This window comes from Rhinoderma darwinii, chromosome 3, assembly GCF_050947455.1.
Source record: "Rhinoderma darwinii isolate aRhiDar2 chromosome 3, aRhiDar2.hap1, whole genome shotgun sequence".
Lineage (NCBI taxonomy): Eukaryota > Metazoa > Chordata > Amphibia > Anura > Rhinodermatidae > Rhinoderma > Rhinoderma darwinii.
In genome coordinates, this window is record NC_134689.1 from 34,618,448 (window position 1) to 34,643,833 (window position 25,386).

Here is a 25,386-nt window from a genome sequence, read left to right on the forward strand (position 1 = left end):
ATACTTGCCAACTGTTCCGAATTTACCGGGACTGTCCCGAATTTACAGAGACGGTCCCGGCAAATTACTGTCCTGGGACTTGTCCTTGGGACACAGATACAATAGAATACTATGGCAGAGCAGGAAACTTTCCGCATCCTTGCCAACGCCCTGCCGGGATTCCACTGCATGAGGTTCCACTGACCTTATATGGACAGATAAGTCTTGGCTGTCACTATGAGCGGAATTTCCGACCAGGGTGTCAGCAACGGTATGGTCGGGGATTACGGGCTCCAGGAGTAGCCCATGACTTCACTGTCCATATAAGGGTAGTGACGTCAGGGGCACCTCTTGCAGCGGAATCACCGGCCAGTGTATTGCCGACGCTTGGCTGCGGATTCCGCTCATAGAGGGAGCCACTGATCATGTCACTGTGCATATATGGACAATGAAGTCAGGGGCTAGTCCTGGAGTGCCGGAATCCCCGGCCAAAGCGTTGCCGACGTCTGGTCGGGGATTCTGCTCATAGAGTGAGCCCATGACTTCATTGTCCATATAAGGGCAATGATATCAGGGGCATCTACTGCAGCGGAATCCCCAGCCAGAGCATTGCCGACGCCTGGCCAGGGATTCTGCTCATAGAGGGAGCCACAATGGCTCTATCTATGGGGGGGAATCTACAGGGGGAGTATGTGGCACTATCTACAAGGGGAGTATGTGGCACTATCTACAGAGGGGCTATGTGGCATCATCTACAGGGGGCTGTGTGGCATCATCTACAGGTGGTGTGTGGCATAATCTACAGGGGGTGTGTGTGGCATCATCTACAGGGCGTCTGTGTGGCATCATCTACAGGGGGTCTGTGTGGCATCTACAGGGGGTCTGTGAGGCATCTACAGGGGGTCTGTGCGGCATCTACAGGGGGTCTGTGCGGCATCTACAGGGGGTCTGTGCGGCATCTACAGGGGGTCTGTGCGGCACTATCTACAGAGGGCATTGTGGTATTATCTACAGGGAGCAGTGCATGGAACTATCTACAGGGAGCAGTTTGTGGCATCATTATCTACAGGGAGCAGTATGTGGCAATATCTACTAGGGGCAGTGTGGAGCAGCATCTACAAGGGACACTGAGTGTGGCACTATCTAGTCTGGTTTTTACGCTACCAGTAGTGATCAGCACATATCGCCTATCCCTAGTGATAGTGAGACATCACCTGTCTGTAAACAACCGGATAACCAGAGACATACCGGCCAACATAGTAGTTGTAAGCCAAACTAGTTTTGTTTCTTTTTTTGTAATCAGAAATTCTGGAAAGCCACGTCCCACTTGCCACACCCGCCATATAAACCACGCCCCCATAAGACACACCCACGAAAAACGCCAGACTCTAAGTGTCCCTGTAAAAAAATTTCAAATGTTGCCAACTATGCCATTACGCCAGAATAGGCCTAGTACTTAACCCCGACCCAACATTTATAGTATGGATACGTCATGGAAAGCTAGTGCTTCCCGCATTTTGCCGTATCCATACGAAAAATGGTGAACACCGGCTCAGAAGCTGAGTCGGTGCCACCATCCCCGGGTGTCGGCTGCATTTTATAGCTGACACCCTGGGGTAATGGCGAGGACCGAAGTTTGCTCCGATCCCCACCATTAACTCCTTAAATGCAGTTGTCAAAAGCGATCGCTGCATTTAAGTTGTTTGCAGCTCATCGGAACTGAAATTGCAGGTGGCTGCAATGGCAACCGGAGGCCTAATACTGGCCTCCTGGTATGCCTGGCACGGAAGCCTTCCGTGACCCGCCCGGCAGCGGAACCTGAAGCTGAGCTGGCTTCATTAGCGGTGGATGTCAGCTGTATGTTACAGCTGACATACACCTGTAATGGCAGGAACCTGAGCTATTACCCTCGGAAACGATCGCTGCATCTTAGAGGTTGCTTGCAGATCGCCAGCCCTGACTGCCGCTATGGCAACAGGAGACCTAACAATGGCCTCCTGCTCTGCCATTACGGAAGCCAATTAAGCCCATTATCGGCTTGCTGTCAGTGAATGACTGACAGATCTAATAAATTGCACTACAAAAGTAGTGCAATGTATTAGAAAAAAAAATCTGACAGTTGGACCTTCAAGTGCCCTGGTGGGACTTGAAAAAAAAGTGTAAATAAAGTATAAAAAAGTTTTAAAATATATAATAAAAGTTTCAAGTAATAAAATAAAACACAATCACCCTGTTCACTTATCAAGTCCTTTATTATTGAAAAAAAATAAATAAACCAAATATATTTGGTATCGCCGTGTCCATAACGGTCTGAACTATAAAAAATATTGTTATTTATTCCATGGGGTGAACGGCGTAAAAAAAAACCTTAAAAAACTATACCAGAATTTCTGTTTTTTGGTCACTTTGCCCTACAAATATTGGAATAAAAAGTGATAAAAAAAAGTTGCATGTATCCAAAAATGGTATCTGTATAAACTATAACTCGTCTCTCAAAAAACTAGCCCTCATATAGCTCCATAGACCAAAAAATTAAAACGTTCTGGTTCTCAAAACTTGGCGACAGAAAAAATACATTCTTTTTGCAAAAGTAATTTTATTGTGCAAAAAGTTGTAAAACATAAAAAAGTGCTATACATTAGGTATCGCTGGAATCGTACTGACCTGTATGTAGTTTATAACGCATGGTGGACAATGTATAAAAAAAACGTAAAAAAACTATGCCAGAATTGCAGTTTTTTGGTAACCTGGCCTCCCAAAAAATAGGAGAAGTGATCAAAAAGTCGCATGTACCCCAAAATGGTACCAATAATAACTACAGCTCATCCCGCAAAAAAACAGCCCTCATACCGCTACGTCTATGAAAAAATAAAATTAGTTAAGGCTTCCATAAGTCAGGAAATAAAAAATATGCAGTTGTGAAGGCCCGAGGGGAATATTTCTTCTGTTTCAAGAGGCGAATTATCAAGGCCCTATATTTGGGAACCAGGAATTGGAGGGCCCAAACATATCCGCTGGAAACGAGGGTGCCCGTATTATGCCAGGACAAAGCTTTCCCAGCAAAATTCCCCAAACTGCAAAGGTGCGGAGGATTGCTTCACAGCGTAACACACATCTATGGATTATTTTACTGTTTTTTTTTAACCCAATTATTATACCACCTGACTATGCCACTGATGTACTCTGCCCAGCTTACATATGCCCCCAGTGGGCACGACATATTTGCCACTGAAATTGCATATCTAGGGAAAAATGTAAATTGTTATTTTGCACCATCCGCAGCGCAATCATTTATGGAAAAGTCCTGTAGGGTGAAAATGCTCACTACACCCCTTAATAAATGCCTTGAAGGGTGTAATTTCCAAAATGGGGTCACTTCTCAGTGGTTTCTTTTATTATTTCACATCAGAGCCCTGCAATTGTGAACCAATACTTTGTAAATCGCCAAATTAGGAATCAATTTTACATGGTACTCTTTCACTCCTGAGCCCTGTCAAATGCCCAGGCAAAAGATTACGGCCACATGTAGGGTGTTTCTAAAATCGGGACACACATTATAATAATTAGAGAGCGGTCTTGTTATGGTGGCAAAAGCTGGGCACCACATATTGACATAGCTATGGAAAAAAAAATCCCATTTTCACTCTGCTACATCGAGTGCACACAAATTTCTGCAAAACACCTGTGGGGTTAACATGCTCACTACACCCCTAGGTGAATACCTTGAGGAGTGTACTTTCAAAAATGGGGTCACTTTTGGGGTGTTTCCAATGTTTTGGTCCCACAGGGGCTTTGCAATTGCGACATAGCGCCCAGAAACCAATCAAGTAAAATCTACACTCCAAAAGCCAAGTGCCGCAACTTCCCTTCTGAGCCGTGCCGTGTGCCCAAACAGCAGTTTATGAACACATATGGGGTATTGCCGCACTCGGGAGAAATTGCTTTACAAATGTTGGGGTTCTTTTTTTTCCTTTATTTGTTGAGAAAATTTTAAGCTAAAGCTACGTCTCATTGAAGAAAAGGGATTGTTTTTATTTTCACTGCCCAATTCTAATAAATTCTATGAAACACCTGTGGGGTCAAAATCCTCACTACACCCCTAGATGAATTCCTCACGGAGTGTAGTTTCCTAAATGGAGTCACTTTTTGCGTGTTTTCACTGTTTTAGTCTCTCAGGGGCTTTGCAAATGCGACATGGCCTCCGCAAACCATTCCTGCTAAATTTGAGCACAAAAAGCTAAATAGCGCTCTTTCCCTTCTAAGCCCAGCCGTGTGTCCAAACAGCCGTTTATTACCACATGTGGGCTATTGTTTTACTCGGGAGAAATTGCTTTACAAATATTGTGGTAGTTCTTCTCCTTTAGTCCTTGTGGAAATTAGAAAAAATTAGCTAAACCAAATTTTTTTTTTTTTAAATGTAGATTTTAGTTTTTACGGCTTACTTCCAATAATTTCTGCAATAAACCTGTGGGGTCAAAATGCTCACTATACCCCTAGATGATTTCCTCAAGGGGTGTAGTTTCCCAAATGGGGCCACTTTTGGGGGGATTTTCACTGTTTTGGCACCGCAAGAGCCCTTCAAACCTGACATGGTGCCTAAAATATATTCTAATAAAAAGGAGGCCAAATATCCTCTAGGTGCTCCTTTACTTCTGAGGCCGGTGCTGCAGTCCATTACCACACTAGGGCCACATGTGGGATATTTCCTAAAACTGCAGAACGTGGGCAATAAATATTGAGTTGCGTTTCTCTGGTAAAACTTTGTGTTACAAAAAAAATGGATTCAAAATGAATTTCTGCAACAAAAAATGAAATTTGTACATTTCTCCTCTACTTTGGTTTAATTTCTGTGAAGCGTCTAAAGGGTTAAGAAACTTTCTAAATGCTGTTTTGAATACTTTGAGAGGTGAAGTTTTTAAAATGGGGTGACTTCTTGGGGGTTTCTAATATATAAGGCCCTCAAAGCCACTTCACAACTGAACTGGCCCCTGTAAAAATAGCCTTTTGAAATTTTCTTGAAAATGTGAGAAATTGCTGCTAAAGTTCTAAGCCGTGTAACATCCTAGAAAAATAAAAGGATGTTCAAAAAACAATGTCAATCTAATGTAGACATATGGGGGATGTTAATTAGCAACTATTTTGTGTGGTATAACTGCCTGTCTTACAAGCAGATACATTTAAATTTAGAAAAATTCTAATTTTCGTAATTTTTCGCTACATTTTGGCGTTTTTCACAATTAAATCCAGAATGTATCTAGCAATTTTTGCCAGTAACATAAAGTCCAATGTGTCACGAGAAAACAATCTCAGAATTGCTTGGATAGGTTAAAGCATTCCGAAGTTATTAACACATAAAGTGAAACATATCAGATTTGAAAAATGAGGCTCTGTCAGAAAGGTCAAAATTGGTCAAAGAGAGAAGGGGTTAATGGGGTTAATAGACAACCTTTTGATGAGGGGATGGGGGCAGGTCAAAAGCTTGCTCTTTTGGGAGGTATGCATATATAGGGTAAGAGTCTGACTCAAATCTTAACTTTCCTTTGCCTATTATACACAGACTGCAGGAATACTGTGAAGCTGAACACAAACCCATAGGTAAAATAAACAAACAGTACAGGAATATTCAGCGCCTGCAGCTTTGCACTTATAACACAAGGTGGCGCTGTGTCCTAGTAAATACAAGGGGCTCCGACTGACAAAAAATGAGCGAGTTCTCTGAGAAGCTGAGCTGCTTGAGTAAATGAGAGGGCGTGGTAACAGGACTTGAATATAATAAAGGGGCGTGGTATGCGCTCCGTGTGGGGCGGGGTTTGGACAATGTGATACCCAGTGTGGGTGGGGTGAGCTGGGATGGGGCGGGGAGCTGGCAGAGGTGAATTGAGTTCCGGGCTTCTCTACCTTGTCCTGTCAACACAGCAGAGCCTGGAGCAGATGCCAGGATGCAGCCTCCTCCAAGGAAAGTGAGTATGAGCTGCCTGTGTGCAGGGGCATCGGGGGACAGGTCACTGGGGGTCATGTCACTGGGGATGCCCTGCAGCTGTCACCTGTAACTATAATGACTGTCACCTTTGGAGTCCAGGGCTGTATTTTGTAGCTGCTGCTTCATGATTCCTTGTTTACATGCGACTAGTCAGGAAACCCAGTAAAATAATAACTTCATGTCCTGATCTTACACCCTGATCATTCACCCCCCCCCCCCCCCATTCCTATAATAAAACCAGGCAATCTGGTGTGTAGTAACATAGCCAACCTATTGGGCACTGTGTGAATCCGGGACGGCTGGGCTGCAGATGGCATCGCTGGCGCTATCAACCATGTTTTATATGGAGGTGTACAGAGGTTTAGTATTTTTTTGTGGATTTTGGATGAATCAAACAGACAAAAAATGGTGGCATGTTCCATCGGACTATGTATGTGCGGAGGTATTATTTCATGGACATAGTCCTCCGTATGCTGCCGTATAGGCTCCGTGCCACTGTGTATAAGAAGGTACTAATAGATCTGTAAGCTGCTTGTTTTAGATGAAGTCACTTTAAGGCCGGATTCCCACGGGTCGGATACACTGCGTAAAACTTCGCAGCGTATCTGACTTAGAGCCCAAAAAAACGCACCACATTATCGTGCCGGACACAGGAGCAAACACTTTTTCCGACTTGCAATTTTTTTTGACTATTTGTTGCGGGTTTTACATCCCTATTGAATTCAGTAGGGAAACCCGCAACAGGAAAACAACGGAAACGCAGCATAAGTGGACATGCTGCGGGTTTAAAATCCGCATTGCTGGTCAATTTTTGAAAGTTTTTGCTGCGGGAAAAAAAGCAGCGTGGGCATGAGATTTTTTAAAACGCATACACTTTGCTGCTACTGTAAATGCTGCGGATTTTCCGTGCAGAATTACGTTATGGAAATTGACCTGTGGTGCGGATTCTTAATCTGCAGCAAGTCCATTTATGTTGCGAAAAGACTTTGGAAATTTCCGGATGGAAAAACTGCAACGAATATGCAACGTGTGGCATATTTGGTGGCGTTTTTTCATTTAGTGTCCTTTTGTACATTCTTATTTCTGGTGTTTTTGAAGTCCTAAATAAAAGCCTATGGGAAAAACGGCTGAAAAATCGCCATACCTAGAACTATGCCTTAATGCCGCAAACATGCCAGTGTAGTTTTGTGTAGTGCATTTTATTTTTTACTATAGACTTTAATGTAACATCGGGCTGCGCTAAGAAAAAGCAGCAACTAATGCCATTAAAAACGCTGTGTGTGAGTCCAGCCTTACGTTTTGTGTGGCATTTTTAAATAAAAATACTGCGTTTTTACACACGTTTTTAGTGGTGGTGTTTTTCATATTGCAAATCCTATGAGTCCAAGATTCAATACATGATGTATTCTAAAAAAAAAAAAAAGCCATAAACGCCAGACACAGTCACACATGCATTATTATTTTTTGATTAGGCAATATGGATGAGCATAAGCAAACAAGCACAGCCCCCCTCATGTAAAATCAGGGGCTCTGTTATGTCTCTTATGGCAGATTGACGGATACCCCAAGTTTCCAGGTGTCTTTCTACCTCAAACAACAGCTGTACTCCGTGTCGCCTGAGAGGACGGCACTGCCACACATGCCACCTGCCCCTCATTGTATATTATTACACCAGGACGATGGCCTGATAGCAGCGATAAGCACTGCCACCTACCAGAAGGCCAGCCGGGACAATACTTGAAATCAAGTAAATCTGGGACCGTTGGATCGCCATATCTATACTGTCTATATATAGCATGATTATAAAGCGAGGTGTTAACTCTGTTCTATGTGTCGCTTCAGTCTAGACACAAATCCCGGATTCCCTGCAAATAGAAATGATCATCTTTCTTTCCAGCTTTTTTTGTCTCAGACCAGTAACATACACAGTGAGTGAGACCGTTACATCAGTCGGGTGTTTGTTGTGTAATATATAGGAACGCAGCAGGGTATGAGGTAACAGCGGTCAGAAAAGGAAAATTGCCGATCATATTAGTGTATTTCCAGTTTAAAGATGCTTTATTATGGTTAGAAATTGCATTATAACCGGTCTGTTCGCCAGTCGGACTGTGGAGAAATCAAGTTCCCTGCTACGTCCCTGCAGGCACTGTCATCAGAATACAGGCACTGTCATCAGAATACAGGCACTGTCATCAGAATACAGGCACTGTCATCAGAATGCAGGCACTGTCATCAGAATGCAGGCACTGTCATCAGAATGCAGGCACTGTCATCAGAATGCAGGCACTGTCATCAGAATGCAGGCACTGTCATCAGAATGCAGGCACTGTCATCAGAATGCAGGCACTGTCAGCAGAATGCAGGCACTGTCAGCAGAATGCAGGCACTGTCAGCAGAATACAGGCACTGTCAGCAGAATACAGGCACTGATACAGCAGCACAGACCAGAGTCTTTCATGAATTTCGCCTGGATCCTACTGACCTCATGTGTGGTAATAAATTGGATTTTTGCTTATTTTCGGTTCTGATAACTGCATTATATTCCTTCCAATAAAATTCCTCAAAGTCCTTTTTAAAGTAGTCCGGTCTTAACAGGTGCTTTTCCTCTCATACCTGCTTGTTAGAGAAGAGTTTTTTAAATCATTCAAGTACACTGTAGAATTTCTGGTTATGTAATTCCTTGAAGGGGTTGTCAGACATCTTCAATTGATGGCATTTCCTTAGGATGTATGATCAGTGCTGATCTGACACCCGTGATCCCTACTATCAGTAGAACGTAGGGACTAGCTTTCTCGGTTTATCAAGGCACAATGCCATATGTGCGAGGATGCCTGTTCCCGGTACTGCAGCCCAGCCCTTCATTTGCTAAGCTGCAGTACCAGGGTAAACCAGACTCATATGTACGGAGCTAAATAAAGGGTTGTGGTACTTCAGCAAGTGTGGCCCTTTTGTTCTGCTGGTCGATGGGTGGGCCAGGGATCGGACACCTACAGATTATACATTCATGGCTTAAAGGGGTTTTCCCTCAAATTACATTTGTCACCTATGTACAGGATAAGTGATAAATGTATGATCGCTGGGGGCCCCACAGGTCACTAAAACAGAGGTCCCAAGTCCTCCATTCCTTCTCACTCTATGACCGCGATGAGGAGGAGTTTGGAGCCGAGGTCAATCGTACATTTAACTGGGACTGACTAACATAACCAAGTACAGCGCTCAGTTGTATTGGTCTGCTGGGACCCATAGCGATTTACACATTTATCAACTATCCTCTGGATAGGTGATAAGTATCATTTGTGGGAAGACTCCTTTAGAGGGGTTCTTCGGGGCTTTTATATCAATGACCTATCCACTGATCAGCTAAATGATGGGGCGTGGCGTTCGTCGCCATGTTCTCTTCACGGTTTACAGGCACAGCGCCGTACATTTCTGCAGCGGCTTAGACTGGGATTGCAGTTCTGGTCCTATTCAAGTGAATAGGACTGAGATGCAATCCCAGCTACTGCCACTATGGATGTGTACGGCGCATGGCCTGTATCCTGTGAAGAAGATACGGCCCCTACAGTCAGCTAATCGGTGGGGGGGGCCGGGAGTTGGACCCCTGCGATCTAATTTTTTAGGACATATCCTAATAGACAATAAACTTTAAACACCTGGAGAACCCCTTTAAAGCCTCTGTCTGCAATAGATTTCTAGGTTAGAACAAGGCCTACTCTTTGCTCAAATAATAAAAAAAACTTTTTTTTTTTTTTTGTGGGTGCTCAGGTGAAAGTTACACAGGAGGTGAAGGTTCGATTTGTGGAGCAACTATCAAGTTTGCAGAACAAGCAGCAGCAAGACACTGAACTCCTGGAAGACATCAGGTGAGGAGCGCTGATGATATAAAGTCCTGCCAGATAAATCCGTGATGTGAGGGTCCGTACTTGTACTACAATAATCATTTCGGATTTTCTGGATTGTTCGTATGTTACAAAAAATTGAAGGCAGACAAAAATACTGACACTAAATATCTGCTCAGTCTTCTGGCTTTTTTTTTTTAACATCTAAAGATTATCACACAGTTCTGTGTTGTAAACAAGTGCGATTTAAAAGAGTTTCTGGATTATTGGATGCCGGAATAATGGATTTTTTTTAGGCAATATTTTTTTCTGTTAAGGTGGCCTAAAAAAATGTTGCTGGCATTGAAGAAAATGTAAGATCACTTCTTCTGCTTCTCCAGTTTTCTTAGGGTATGTTCACACTGAGTTTTTTGCAGGCTGAAAATTTGATCTGCCTTCACACCATTTCGGCGTTTTTCCCCATTGAGCGCCGCGGGCAAAAACTACGCGAAAAACGCTTTTGCTACCTCACATTGATGTCAAAGGGAGGTCAAAGACGTAAACGCCCGAAGATAGGGCATGTCGCTACTCTTTCCCGCGAGCTGGTTTTACCGCTCCTGGGGAAAAAAACGCCTCCGCCTCCCATTGAAATCAATGGTACGTGTTTTCGGCCGTTTGTGCGTTTTCCGACGTGGTTTCCACGTCATAGAACGTGTCAAAAAACTCAGTGTGAACACAGAGTTTTTTTGCAGACAGAAAAAATCTGCCTCAAAATTCCTGCAGGAGCATTTTGAACTGCCAGTGTTGTTTTAGTGCTTTTCTTTCCGAGTTCTTCACTGCATTTTTTTCCTCCCATTGATTTTAATGGGAGGTCAGAGGTGGAACCCGCTGGAAGAAAGAACATGCTTCTTTTTTTTTTTTTTTCACAAGCGGTCGAAAGCCGCCAGGGAAAGAAAACACCTCCACCTCCTATTGACAGGGGCGATTTGGGACGTTTTTTTGGTGCTCATTGTGACTCAGTATCCGCATCAAAATCAGTGCCAAAAAACTCAGTGTGAACTGATCCTTATAGTTCCTTAGCAGGTGCTTTCTTGTGATTGTAACCTACTCTAGGGAGATGGTAAAATGACCTGGTATATTTGGTGAATGTAGTATAAAGTGCTGAAGTATATCATAGGAAATACTATACTAGTCCTTCTCAATGAATTAGAATATCATCAAAAAGTTAATTTCAGTAATTCAATTCAAAAAGTGAAACTCATATATTATATAGATTCATTACACACAAAGTGATCTATTTCCAACAGTTAATGAAAACCCCAAATTTAGAGTCTGAGAAAATGAGAATATTGGGTAAAAGTTCAAGATTGTAGACACATGATGTCACACTGTAATCAGCAAATCCGCACAAAACAACTGCAAGGTTTCCTAAGGCTGGATTCACACGAGCATTTCGGTCCGTAAAGGACGGAACGTATTTCAGCTGCAAGTCCCGGACCGAACACAGTGCAGGGAGCCGGGCTCCTAGCATCATAGTTATGTACGACGCTAGGAGTCCCTGCCTCTCCGTGGAACTACTGTCCCGTACTGAAAACATGATTACAGTACCGGACATTTGCCCCGCAGCGAGGCAGGGACTCCTAGCATCGTACATAACTATGATGCTAGGAGCCCGGCTCCCTGCAGTGTGTTCGGTCCGGGACTTGCGGCCAAAATACGTTCCGTCCTTTACGGACCGAACATGCTCGTGTGAATCCAGCCTAAGCCTTTAAATGGTCCAATAGTCTGGTTCAGCAGGCTACACAATCATGGGGACGACTGCTGACTTGACAGTTGTCCAGAAGACAGTCATTGACACCTCCACAAGGAGGATAAGCCACAAAAGGACATTGCTAAAGAAGCTGGCTGTTCACAGAGTGCTGTATCCAAGCATATTAATGGAAAGTTTAGAGAAAGGAAAAAATGTGGTAGAAAAAGGTGCACAAGCAACAGGGATAACCACAGCCCTGAAAGGATTGTCAAGAAAAGGCCATTCAAGAATCTGGGGTAGATTGGAGTGGACTGTGGCTGTAGTCCGTGCTTCAAGAGCCACCACACACACACAGAGGTATCCAGGAAATGGCCTACAACTGTCGCATTCCTTGTGTCAAGCCATTCATGACCCAGAGACCATGTCAGAAGCGTCTTACCTGGACTAAGGAGGCATCAATCCAAGTTGCTTGCGGTCCAGTGTGAAGTTTCCACAGTCAGCGATGGTTTGGGGGCCATGTCATCTGCTGGTGTTGGTCCACTGTGTTATATCAAGTCCAGAGTAAATGCAGCCGTCTACCAGGACGTTTTTGAGCACTTCATGCTTCCCTCTGCTGACAAGCTTTATGGAGATGCTGATTTCATTTTCCAGCAGGACTTGGCACCTGCCCGCACTGCCAATACCTGGTGTAATAACCACAGTATCACTGCGCTTGATTGGCCAGCAAACTCGCCTGACCTAAACCCCATAGAGAATCTATAGGGTAATGTCAAGAGAAAGATGAGACAACAGACCCAACAATGCAGACGAGCTGAAGGTCACTATCAAGGCAACCTGGGCCTCCATAACACCTCCGCAGCACCACAGGCTGATCACCTCCATGCAGTAATTCATGCAAAAGGAGCCCTGACCAAGTATTGAGGGCAGATACTCTGCATACTTTTCAGTAGGCCAACATTTCGGTATTAAAAATCGTTGCAATTGGGCTAATAATATTAAAATTTTCTGAGAGACTAAATTTTCATTAACTGTTACCATAATCATCAACATTAAAAGAAAAAAATGCTGGAAATGGATCACTCTGTGTGTAATGAATCTATAGAATATAGGAGCTTCACTTTTTGAATTGAATTACTGAAATTAACTTTTTGATGATCTAATTCATTAAGGACTAGTATAGTGCTTAAGTACTAGGTGACTGGGCATGGTTGAGCTCTTCATCCTCCTCGATCACTTTGCAGCAGACAGGTAAGGCTTATAATAGCAGGTCTGACATAAGATGAGATCTCCTGAATAGAAGGAAGCCGCGCTCTCTATGGAGCATACTTTAGTCGTTCATTCACTTCCTTTCAGTGGGAAGCTAAATAAACTTTGCAAGTTAGTTTTTTTTCTTATTGTGTGGGTGCATAGCAGCACATTTAAAGCAGTAGTCCCGTTTTATATTAATTTGGCACAGCAATATTTGTTATTACAGCATTCGATATAAGCTCTTAAAGGGGCACTTCAATGTTAGGTTTCATTCATACTGTATGGTAGGACATTGATTTAACGATAATTGCATCGTATAGATTTTTTAGAGAAATTTAGCAGCAAGTTATAAACTGATTCAGGATTGTAGGATGCAGAAATTCCCATCTTTTCCTTGAAACGCAACCATCAACATACAAACTGCGACAGTCTGTAGTCTGCTGTCTTTTGACAGACTACATCATATATTAGGGAGCAATCTCTTGGTTGTCAGGGCAACCAAGAAAGTCTATGAGCCCATACTCCGATACATTTATTTCCGGAACAAGCCGAACAGACACGAAGCGGCTGAGCGCTCACCCGAGCGCTTCAGCTGCTTCGTTCTAGCGATTGGTGGGCGTCTCAGTGCTCGGACCCCCACCAATAGAAACTTCTGACATGTCCCTATGACATGTCAGAAGATTGTCAAACGTTCAGCTACACTTTAAGGTCAAGTCACTGGATGTGAACCTACTACTAGGTCCCATGCACACGACCGTCATTTTTGGTTCGTAATTGCGGATCAAAATACAATTCAATTAATTTCTATGGCCCACGGACGCCTTCCCGTATATTTATAGGAAGGTGTCCGGGCCGTAGAAAGCTTCCGTATAAAATAGGACATGTCCTATTTTTTTTCTTTTATGGACCATGCTCCCACACTTTATAATGGGATTACGGCCCACAAATGCGGGTGACTGGCCGGCTGGCTGTGCCCGTAATCACGGACTGTGATTACGGGCACGGTCGTGTGCATGAAGCCGAAAAGCCTATTAAAGAAACTTTGATTTGGATTTGAAGCAGTTTGAGTCAATATGAACACATTTTTTTGGGCAAACCGTAATATCCTTCGGCTCCCTCATAAACATGCATGCTCAGGGTGGCCCGGTACATGTTTATAATAATATAGAGAGGGACACTGATGGTAGATGTTGGGGATGCTGATACGACTGTTAGGCCGGGTTCCCTTGGGTCGGATATGCTGTGTAAAACTACGCAGCTTATCCAACCTAGAACCTGCACCACATTCCATCCGAAAAACCACACCACATTGTGGAACAGTTTTTTTTAACATAATGTCCACTGCGGAAAGCAGCACTAAAAAAACAAAAAACCTTCATACTTGCCCCAGGCTGTAGTCATGTGTCCGTCCGTTGTAGTGCAGTCCGTCCGTTGTAGTGCAGTCCGTCTTTCTGGGAGGACACTGCAGCCTAGGTGACCGCAGCAGCCTGTGATTGGATGGAGCAGATGCATGGAATTAAACGTCATCCCAGGAGGCCGGCCTGGAAGAACAGACATAAGGCCGCTTAATGACCGTAGTGAAAAGACGTATTGGTGGTCACCAAGGGGTTAAACCCCAAACATTACTTAACGTATCGGCACATAGATCAATAGTGTTGTAGGGAATACATAAAAAAAAAAAAAAAAAAGACAGGCCTTCTTGTAGAAGTTGTATGTGTGTCCATGTTTTTCAGCAGCGTAAGGACTTGTTCACACAGCGCAAAAAAAAAAAGCGATGTGTAAACGCGTCAAAAAACGCTAGCGGCTTTTTGCAAAGCGCTTTTTAAACTACAAGAAACTTGACTTGTTTTCGGCATGTGTTTGGGGGCTTAATTAGGACTCCCATTGACTGGGAATTAGGTGCATTTTCGGCGCTGAGACCTGATGCTTTTTTTTTTTTTTTTTACACGACGAGTTTTTAAAAAAAAAACACGCGCGCAGAAAACAAACGTGTCGTATGCACTGCAATGCGTTTTTCCATTGATGTCAATGGGCAGCTCAAAGCATGCGTTTCATACGCATTTTTCAGCACGTAAAATGCGTCAAACGCCATGTGAACAAGGGCTAAAAATACCACTCTTTATCTAGTCTTTTTAGTCAAGCATGAGTATATTATTTGCAGTGATTTCAGTTTAAACTCTTAGTGACCTGCCTATTTTAAACCTTGATGACCAGCTATTTTTTAAGTTTCTCCATCGTCGCATTCCAAGAGCTGAGAACAGGGAGCTCCAGTAGCTGAGAACGGAGTTTTAACTGCTCCCGGCGCCGCAGATTTATTCTGATGCAGCGCCGTGAAAAGGTGTATGCATCAGAGTAAGGACCGTTAGTGGCCGTAGTGAAAAGGCGTATTGGCGGTCACTAACGGGTTAAGATTATACAAAACCGATAAAAACACAGGGACATATACAAAAACACAGAAACAGGCCATACTTACAAATGGACACAGCCAGGTCAGAAACGCTGATGGAGTGAGCAGGTGCTTTAAATAATAATAGCCACTCCCACTAGTCTTGAGGGGAGTGGTGTGTCGTGCATGGGATGTGTAGTAAGAAATAAAAAATGAATAGTGTGTGTGCAAGTGTAATACTATAAGTGAAATATAGGTGGCAGTAATGAGTGAAGTGCCTCAATAGAAATAAATGGATAATGGGGTGCAAGTGAGTGAAACATGGAGGGATAGTGTGTAAGTCATGAGACACAACGTGTATAGCCAGGTAGAAGCCTATTTGTGACGCCTTGATAATTCATAGAGCGGGCTACCCTGCTTGCTTTGCCAAACAACAACACACCATGCTCTCCCAGCATCAAAGACCCGGCTGTGTCCAAGAGAAGCGAATATAAGTAGTAATGAAAAATACCTGGGGTATTAGTGATCATTTTGGCCAAAAGGACGCAAGCTCGCAATCCATGAGGAAAAACCCGCAATAGAAAAGCAGCGATTCTAAGGATATGTTCACACACACACTAATTACGGACGTAATTCGGCCGTTTTTGCCCCGAATTACGTCCGAAAAATGCGCCTCGATAGCGTTGACAAACATCTGCCCATTGAAAGCAAAAGGTTTATACTTGCCCCCTGGCCATTGTCATAGCGACACTTTCTTCTCTTCTATGCGGTCCGGGCTCCTGGGAGGATGTTTCATCCCATGTGACTGCTGCAGTCAATCTTCAGGCTGCCGCGGTCACACGGGCTACAGCGTCGTCCCTGGAGGCCGGTCTGGACGAGAATGTGAGAAAGCGTCGCTATGACAATGGAGACCGGGGTGAAGTATAAACTTTTTTTTTTAACCGCTGTTTTCCACAGCGGACATTCTGTCCGAAAAACTGCACCATAATTTGGTGCAGGTTTTTTGGCGGAATTCCCTGCGGGTTCCAGGACCGAAACCTTGTATACTTTTACGCAACATATCCGCCCTGTGTGAACATGGCCTAACCGTACATAGACTAGACTCCGGATGTACACACGGAAGAATTACTATAATGTAAAACAATGCTACCGTGCATAAATACGTTGTTTTGAATTATATGATTATTCACCATGATGCACTAAATAAGAGGTACCCACACCTATCAGACATTTTATGTCCTACCCTACCAATAGATAAAATGCTCCTTTAACTATAGTCTGTCTGGTAACTGAATTACGGCACTAACTGCTCCGCAAACAAACCACGAGTAGAAGGAAGCCGGACGTGACTACAGTACAAAGCATGACAGATTAGGCCCCCCCCTCCATCCCCGTTCTTCATCTAAATACATATTACCCCAAATCAGCATATCAAAAATCCCTAATGTGGCTAATCTGTCCCCAAAAGTTTGCATAAGGGCGGATTTACAGGAACGTGTAATACGTCCGTGCCACCCGTGTGTTTTTCACGCGGGTCGCACAGACCTATTCTAGTCTATGGGGCAGGTCAGACTGTCCGTGAGTTTTGCGCAGCGTGAGTCCGCTGCGTAAAAATCACGACAGGTCCTATATTTCTGCGTTTTTCGTGCATCACGCACCCATTGAAGTCAATGGGTGCGTGAAAATCGCGGTCACCACACGGAAGCACCACGTGCTTTTCTGTTTACAAACATCCAAACTGAGTTTCATAATGATGGCGGCTGCATGAAAAGCACGCAGCCGCGCACCATATGAACATGACACACGGAGCTGTTAAGTGCCTTTTGCGCACGCAAAACGCTGCGTTTTTTTGCGTGCGAAAAACGCAAACGCTCGTGTAAATCCCCCCCTAACCATCACAAGTTGTTTTTACTATGTGAAACTTCTCAGGATTACGCTACTAAAAATCATCCATGATCGCTTGTTCTTTCCAAGCGTTCAATTATAGTCTATGAGAAAACCAAAACCACATGTGCACTTCATTTTTCACCAGAAAATATAATTATTTCTGAATACAGGCCAGTGATTTCAGTGGCATTATTACATTAGAAGAACTTGACCATGTCGTTTAGGCGTAAAAAAAAAGAGCAGAAAAAAGACGACACTGAGACAGGAGATTCCCATATCTCTGCACTGGTGTGACCGCTGCATTAGACGGTTCTGCTTCAAAGATGGATTAGAGTTCACATCACCCAGGAGTCATTGGTTGGTGTTCGTGTAATGTCAAGGTAAAGAGGACATTTTCTGTCTAAATGAATCATCCGTGTGATCATTTATTCATAAACTCTGCCGTTGCAGTGAAAGTCTTAGACGAAGATTGAGACGTCAATTCCCAGTGACCTGTTCTTCACATACAGGGTCACAACATTAGTATTTTATTGGCATTCAACGGTTTGCAAAAAAATGCATGAAACCATAGTGCATAAGTCTGCCATTGACTTGAATTGTAAAAAAAAATAATTATACATAGCAGAGTATGTTTTACTCTAAACCGCAAAAAGAAAAGCGATCAGATTCTTATTTGTCAAATGTACATGTTTGCCCCTTGGAAACCTATAGATACATCAGTCAGGTCCTGGTTTACCTAGGGTTACCCTGAGGAAGGGTTTCCGCTGAACTACCGTTCAAATATACACCAAAGCAACCCCAGACCATCACATTACCTCCACCATGCTTGACAGATGGCGTCAGGCACTCTTCCAGCATCTTTTCAGTTGTTCTGCGTCTCACAAATGTTCTTCTGTGTGATCCAAACACCTCAAACTTCGATTTGTCTGTCCATGACACTTGTTTCCAATCTTCCTCTGTCCAATGTCTGTGTGCTTTTGCCCATATTAATCTTTTCCTTTTATTAGCCAGTCTCAGATATGGCTTTTTCTTTGCCACTCTGCCCTGAAGGCCAGCATCCCGTAGTCGCCTCTTCACTGTAGACATTGACACTGGCGTTTTGCAGGTACTATTTAATGACGCTGCCAGTTGAGGACCTGTGAGGCGTCTATTTCTCAAACTAGAGACTCTAATGTCCTTGTCTTGTTGCTCAGTTGTGCAGCGGGGCCTCCCACTTCTCTTTCTACTCTGGTTAGAGCCTGTTTGTGCTGTCCTCTGAAGGGAGTAGTACACACCGTTGTAGGAAATCTTCAGTTTCTTGGCAATTTCTCGCATGGAATAGCCTTCATTTCTAAGAACAAGAATAGACTGTCGAGTTTCACATGAAAGCTCTCTTTTTCTAGCCATTTGGAGAGTTTAATCGGACCCACAAATGTAATGCTCCAGATTCTCAACTAGCTCAAAGGAAGGTCAGTTTTATAGCTCCTCTAAACAGCAAAACGGTTTACAGCGGTGCTAACATAATTGCACAAGGTTTTTCAAGTGTTTTCTAATCATCCATTAGCCTTCTAACACAGTTAGCAAACACAATGTACCATTAGAACACTGGAGTGATGGTTGCTGGAAATGGGCCTCTATACACCTATGTAGATATTGCATTAAAAACCAGACGTTTGCAGCTAGAATAGTCATTTAGCACATTAACAATGTATAGAGTGTATTTCTGATAAATGTAATGTTATCTTCTTTGAAAAAAACTGTGCTTTTCTTTCCAAAATAATGAAATTTCTAAACTTTTGAACGGTAGTGTATATATGTATATTTATTACACACGTCGTGCTATGGGATTGAAAGGATGACACCCAGGAAGGGACAAGGGGAAGTCTGCTGTGGGTGCTAGATGTTTTGCGCCGTAATGTACTATTTAATTTCTTGGAGCAGACAAACTTTTTAAAGACCTAGAAACCTATTTTCATACACTCTGTTACAGAATTATGAATTAATAAGTGAAGTCCCCCATTCAGGATCCTCATCTCTTGGCCGGAGTGGAGAACAGTTTGGTACAAAGAGCGGTCCTCCAGAGTGAGAGACGGTCATGTCCTGTGTTACACAAACAACCCAATGATATGATTGTGCACTGTGTAATACTTAATTTCCCCTGTGGTGGTGCTGCAGGGAAATTGAACACTTACTGCCAGTTTTTCCTAGACATTACGTCTCTTTGTTTGGGGTCTCAGCAGGGAGACATTTTATCATCCGCTTATTGGCAGGAGACCCTTCTAAAGGCCCTTTTACACTGGGCGATTATTGTCCAGACGAGCGTTCATGTAACGCTTGTTGCCGATAATTGCCCTGTATAAACAGGGCAGCGATCAGCAGATGAACGAGCAAACACTCGATCATCTGCTGGTCGTATAGTTTTAAAAAACTAAAAGATTATCGTTTTCGGCAGCACATCTCCCTGTGTAAACAGGGAGACGTGCTGCGGACATGATAATGTATGGGGATGAGCGATCAGAGTAACGACCGCTCGTCCCCATCCATAGCTCCGTGTGAAAGGAGAAAACGAGCGCCGATCAACGATGTCTCGTTGATCGTCGCTCACTTTGTCGGCCGGTGTAAAAGGCCCTTTACAAGTAGGGATTGTCCAAAGCGGAAAACCCCTTTTAAGGTCTGACATAATTAATGGGGCGCAAGTTTATTTGTGTCTAAAGGCTCCTGAAGTGTAGATTTGGTACTGATCACAGTATGTTTGTCTAAGTGTATCACTCTGCCAATAAACGTAGTGTAAAAGGGCCCTTGCCTTTGGTTATTTTTTTGCGCCTGGCTATATTTACAAGAGCAAACAATGTGGTAAGGCTCTGTCTACACTGATATTTTTGTTCCTGTTTTTGAACAGATGTGCTTTTTAATCCCATAGATTTTTTTGGAATAAGTACATACCTGTTTTTTTAGCAGCAAGGTGTAAAATTAAATATTTCAGATTGCATCCATAGAAATGAATGGGATTCAGCTTAGAATACCTTTTTTCTTTGACAAGGTAACGGTTAAAAAAAAGTAATGCTTGTGGGGGAGAAAACCTCCGTAATATGGCATGCAATGCTGCACGACACATATTTATTTATTTTTTCCTCACATATTGTTTGATGCAGAGAAAAAAACTCCATGTGCTCACATGTAAATTCAGAGCGTAGATTAGAATAGTAGTATTAGAATAGAGTATGGGCCCATATGTTTCTATAGTGCGCTATTCGGCTGTATTTAGGATGTGTATCACATCAATCCCTTGTGCCTTAAAGGAGTTTTCCAGGGATGAAAAATAAATACAAATAAAGTAACACATAATAAAATAAAGTTCGCAATATACTTACTTTCAGAATTTTTCACCACTCCCTCGAAATCCCGGAAATTCCCTTAAGGCTCACAATATCATAAACAGTTAAAGGAATTTCGGAAGTGATTGCCGCAAAAACCCATCATCAGAGTTGTGTCAATGGACTCCAGGGCACAGACTGTAGTTGACTGCTGACAGGTAGCATGGAAGCCGCAGGGAAGTTGTCTTTTTTTGTTTCTTTTTTTGTGTTGTGTTTTGGGGTAATGTATGTTCCTGTTTATACTTCCTGCCTGAAAATTGCACATCTTTATAAGTGATGTAGTTGTTTAGACCAGGTGATATTGCACTTGTGGTTTTCTGATCTTTGACTTCTAGCACGTTACCTAATCCCTTGACAAAGAATTCTGCCGAACATCAAACAGAATGTGAACTTTGCCTTCTATAATGATATTAAGTAGGAACAGCCTAAATAAAGCTTTACGCCACTCAAATTGTGAAATTCAGGTCTAACTGCAGCCAAACCAACCCCCACTCCAAGTTACACTCATCCGTGTCCAGGAAGCTGAGATTTGGCGAGTAGCTTGTTAAGGTAAGGGTATGTGCACACACACACTAATTACGTCCGTAATTGACGGACGTATTTCGGCCGCAAGTAGTGGACCGAACACAGTGCAAGGGAGCCGGGCTCCTAGCATCATACTTATGTACGATGCTAGGAGTCCCTGCCTCTCTGCAGGACAACTGTCCCGTACTGTAATCGTGTTTTCAGTACGGGACAGTAGTTCCACGGAGAGGCAGGGACTCCTAGCATCGTACATAACTATGATGCTAGGAGCCCGGCTCCCTGCACTGAGTTCGGTCCACTACTTGCGGCCGAAATACGTCCGTCAATTACGGACGTAATTAGTGTGTGTGCACATAGCCTAAAGATGGTGATTTTCTTTGCGTGACTAACAAATGGTCAGCATACCTTGACAAAGAAACAGGGATGACCCATTTGCAAAACCGCAAGGTTTGATTCATGTTAAATCCCAAGTATTGTTTTTTTTTTTAAAGCCATGTTCACCTTCACAACCAAGCTTTTTTTTATTGTCCCAATGCATCTAAATGAAAAATTAATCCACTTTCTAATTGCTTTTGTTTCTACAGCTATGTGTGTCTCCATGGTAACAGACAACAAACAGACCCTGTGTAGTCTGATCCCACAGTCATAACTTCTTCCATCTGTGCCCTACTTTTTGCAAACGTGCATTTGGTAGATTCGCTAGAAGTAGGGAGCCGTTAGGAGAGTAGAACTTCAGTTCGGACTACAGAGTTTGTCTGTTAACTTAGTTGCAAAGGTGGGCATAGAACTTATTTTAAGCATGATATTGATGACCACATATTATGGTATGCAGAAAGAAGTCAATAGACATAGTAACTCTTTGTCTAGCAGCGTTTCACTACTTCACTGTGACCATGAGTTCAGCTACAGCTGGGACATCTTTTGCGTGTTGTCTTTATATTGTCACCATATTTGTAGAGTTTCTCTAGTTTCCTGCCACACGCAAAAAAAACATACTCTGGTTAACTATCTCTCCGTGAATTTAATCTGTATGTATGAAAGTTGTCCGCCAGGGGCTTACGTAGAGGATTATAGCAGAAAAACAAAGAAACTGGAGCCCTCTTCTTGTTCTGGTTCATGCCACTTCAACACACTGTCATCCCTCAATAATATGGGCCAACATTTGTTGTCTAACATTGTGGCGCTTGTAGAGAAGGAAACCCCTATAGTTCATACCATTAATGGGACACCCCTCTCTATGGGCTCCATAGAAACTGCACAGGCAGGCCTCTTTGCTATGTTAGGGTATGTTCACACGTAGTCAACCAAAACGTCTGAAAATCCAGAGCTGTTTTCAAGGGAAAACAGACCCTGCTTTTCAGACGTTTTTTTACCAACTCGCATTTTTCGTGGCGTTTTTCGCGGCGTTTTTTACGTCCGTTTTTGGGGCGGTTTTCATTGGAGTCTATGAGAAAACAGCTCCAAAAACGTCTGAAAGAAGTGTCCTGCACTTCTTTTGACGAGGCTGTATTTTTACGCGTCGTCGTTTGACAGCTGTCAAACGACGACGCGTAAATAACAGGTCGTCTGCACAGTACGTCGGCAAACCCATTCAAATGAATGGGCAGATGTTTGCCGACGTATTGGAGCCGTATTTTCAGACGTAAAACGAGGCATAATACGCCTCGTATACGTCTGAAATTTGGCCGTGTGAACATACCCTTATGGTCATCCCCACTAGGGGATAGGAGTTATATGCTAGATCTATCACTGATAGTCCTTTTACATTTTCAAAACCTAGTCCTGAATTTCAAGAAGCCCTCTTGTCCTCTATGGGACACCACACTGGAAATGTATATTTTTGAATGCCCTATATCAGGTGTTGGGCCAGTCGGGTTTTTGAACCATTGAGGGTCAGACTATTGGAGTTTTACTTTGTATCAGTTGACTTATTATGGCTACATTTTGCATTCATTATTTTTGTGTGGTTGTGAATGTAGCCGAATTGTACTCCATCTTTATATTAAACACGCTTGACAGGTAATATGACTTACTACAGAATATCCTTGCCCTATGAGCTGACCCTCTATTGCATTATAATACATAATGACCAAAGCTTGCATTTTACAAGCTGAGGGGAGGAGAGAAACAGCCAGCGCTGATTTACTTTATAGAAGCAGACAATCTGTTTGTGGCATATGCATCCTTTGTAGTTTGGACGTAATGGACACAATTACTGGAGCTAAAAGCAAGTTAAAAATAGTCCAGTGCCAGGTAAGGTGGATTTCTGTGATGCCGGTTCTATTTTTATGGATGTGCAGCAGTTGTGGGACGACGGAGTCGTAGAGTCAGCAGGTTATTAATCTGAAGGCTGGAGGCTTCATCTCAGACGTTCTGTCACAACTGAAGCAGATCAGTGGAAGTCGGATACAGTTGTAAATTGATAATAATTTTTTTTTTTCTCTTCCTATATACAGAATTTCGTCTACTGACCTCTACCTTTTTAGTTCCAGTTAGTCTGTCGGGCCCAGACAGTGTAGTTGATTTTGACAGAATTTCTTTATTTAGCCATGCAAAGCACTTAGTCTTTTAAGTTATGATATTGACCTTTACAGACTTCTCATTGTAACCTATAACTTCTTGTAGTAATTACGCCAAATTATGGTCAAGACAGACATCCCGCTCTCAAACTTTGTTAGGCTCTGTTCACACTGGTCATGGTTTTCGTGTTTATAGGATCCGTGATGGATATAACTATTACATTATGATCAGTTAGGATCCTTTGTTTTTCAGCTCCATTGACTTATAATAATGGCTCCGTAAAGGTGTCCACTTATTTTTTTTCCGTTTTTTTTTTTTTTTTTTTTGCTTGATAGAATAACGCAGCATGCTACCCTATTTTGACCTTTAAAAAGTAATGAAAACTTGATGGAAAAAAACATTAAATTAAAACTATTGCTTTCTAACACCTGAAACCTGCGTGTATTTCGGCATTTACGTGGAGCTATATTAGGAGAGCTGTCAGGATTGGTTGATTATGATTTTAAAACACATGCATTGAATTTGTTACGTATGATATGAGTAAGAACAGTCTTGTTCGAAACGCATAAGCTTTTGCATGCCTAACCTGTTCTCTCCCTGGATTTTAATGTGATGCACGAATAAAGCTTTTTCTCAAATTTTATGCATGTGCCGAGGAACCTTTTTTCGACTTTCTTCCTTATGGGAAAAAAAATTCTTTCTGTCAGGGGTTTCGTTAAGGTTTCCATCACAACCGCATGCTGTGCTATTCTAGCTTTCAAAATGACGGAAACTGTGACGGAGACCCGACGAACAATATTTATTAGTAAGTGGGGTCTATGAAGGCAGTGTTTCGAACACTGGGCACATAGTTCATGCAGGGACAGTCTAGGGACAGTTTTATGGGTTGGAAAACTGGGCAATTGCCTCCTGGACAAAACCTACAAGGAGCAACCTAAAAGTACAGTGGAAATACAGAGCGCTTATTTCCACTGAGCAGTGTACCCAACCATAAGAAGAACTATGTGGCTGTTAGATCACAGTTGAGCAGTCTTCTCGATCTCATGCTCTGTATGTATATATGTATGTATGTAGTACATATACATACGTGTGTGTGTATATATATATATATCTGTACAGCGTGGGTTGTATATGGATTATGTGGACGCTATACGTGTCAATGTATAGCGGTATTATTTTGCCACTCTGTGAGTATTGGGCAATATATGGCAATGTTATGGGGGCACTATATATAGTAGTATTCTTTGTAAACTTTGTGGTATTATTTTATATATGCAGCTTTTTTTATTTCAAGGGGGAAAATTATCTATAAAACTGATCATGAATACTGAACTATGAACTGCTGCTCTAAAAGGAAATAAATTCTGCGCTGACTAAGCGGATAGGAATATATTTGTAAGTTTATAGTTTTTGTTTTTTTTCCTTTTGGAATAGGGGAATATTGGTGAGGAGTATTTGTGTAAATACACATTGGGTGAGCGCAGACATTGATCCCTCCATATAGCACAGAGTTGTCCTTGGCACAGTAGACACAGTACTGTATATGTCTCCTATACATACATCCTCGTGATCACAATCCATACCTCTTCCGAGCTTCTTTGGAGAAAGCTTTGTCTGTTGCGACACTAGTTTTCAGGGCACAGTTAAATGGTTAATTTATTCTGCCTTTTAATACCTGTATGCGGGACAAGTTCTGACACATTATATATAATGTAATTAGTGGCGTTGTCATTTCTTTGTAGCTTAAGAAGGTCTGGGCTTCCTGTATCTTGTGTCAGACAGTAAACTTTACATGGTGTCCATAGAGACCAGTCAGAATCCATGTTAAAGTTTTTTCCAGGGCAGTTTGGAAAGTTGGTTGCTGTTGTGGGAATCCAGACCCATTCATACCTGTGACCCTTTGAGGCTCTATTACTAACACCAGCGTACGACTTTATAGT

At 42.7% G+C, this 25,386-nt stretch overlaps 1 protein-coding gene across 1 annotated transcript in view; it reads left to right on the forward strand.

The window, feature by feature from the left end:
* Positions 1 to 5,839: 5,839 nt before the first annotated feature.
* The window catches only part of FCHSD1 (FCH and double SH3 domains 1), a 113,826-nt gene continuing 94,279 nt past the window's right edge, over positions 5,840 to 25,386 (forward strand). The window contains exons 1-2 of the mRNA XM_075856213.1: positions 5,840 to 5,939; positions 9,725 to 9,822. Of these exons, the coding sequence (XP_075712328.1) occupies positions 5,919 to 5,939; positions 9,725 to 9,822 (119 nt within the window). The 5' untranslated portion in view covers positions 5,840 to 5,918. The remainder of the gene's footprint in view (positions 5,940 to 9,724; positions 9,823 to 25,386) is intronic.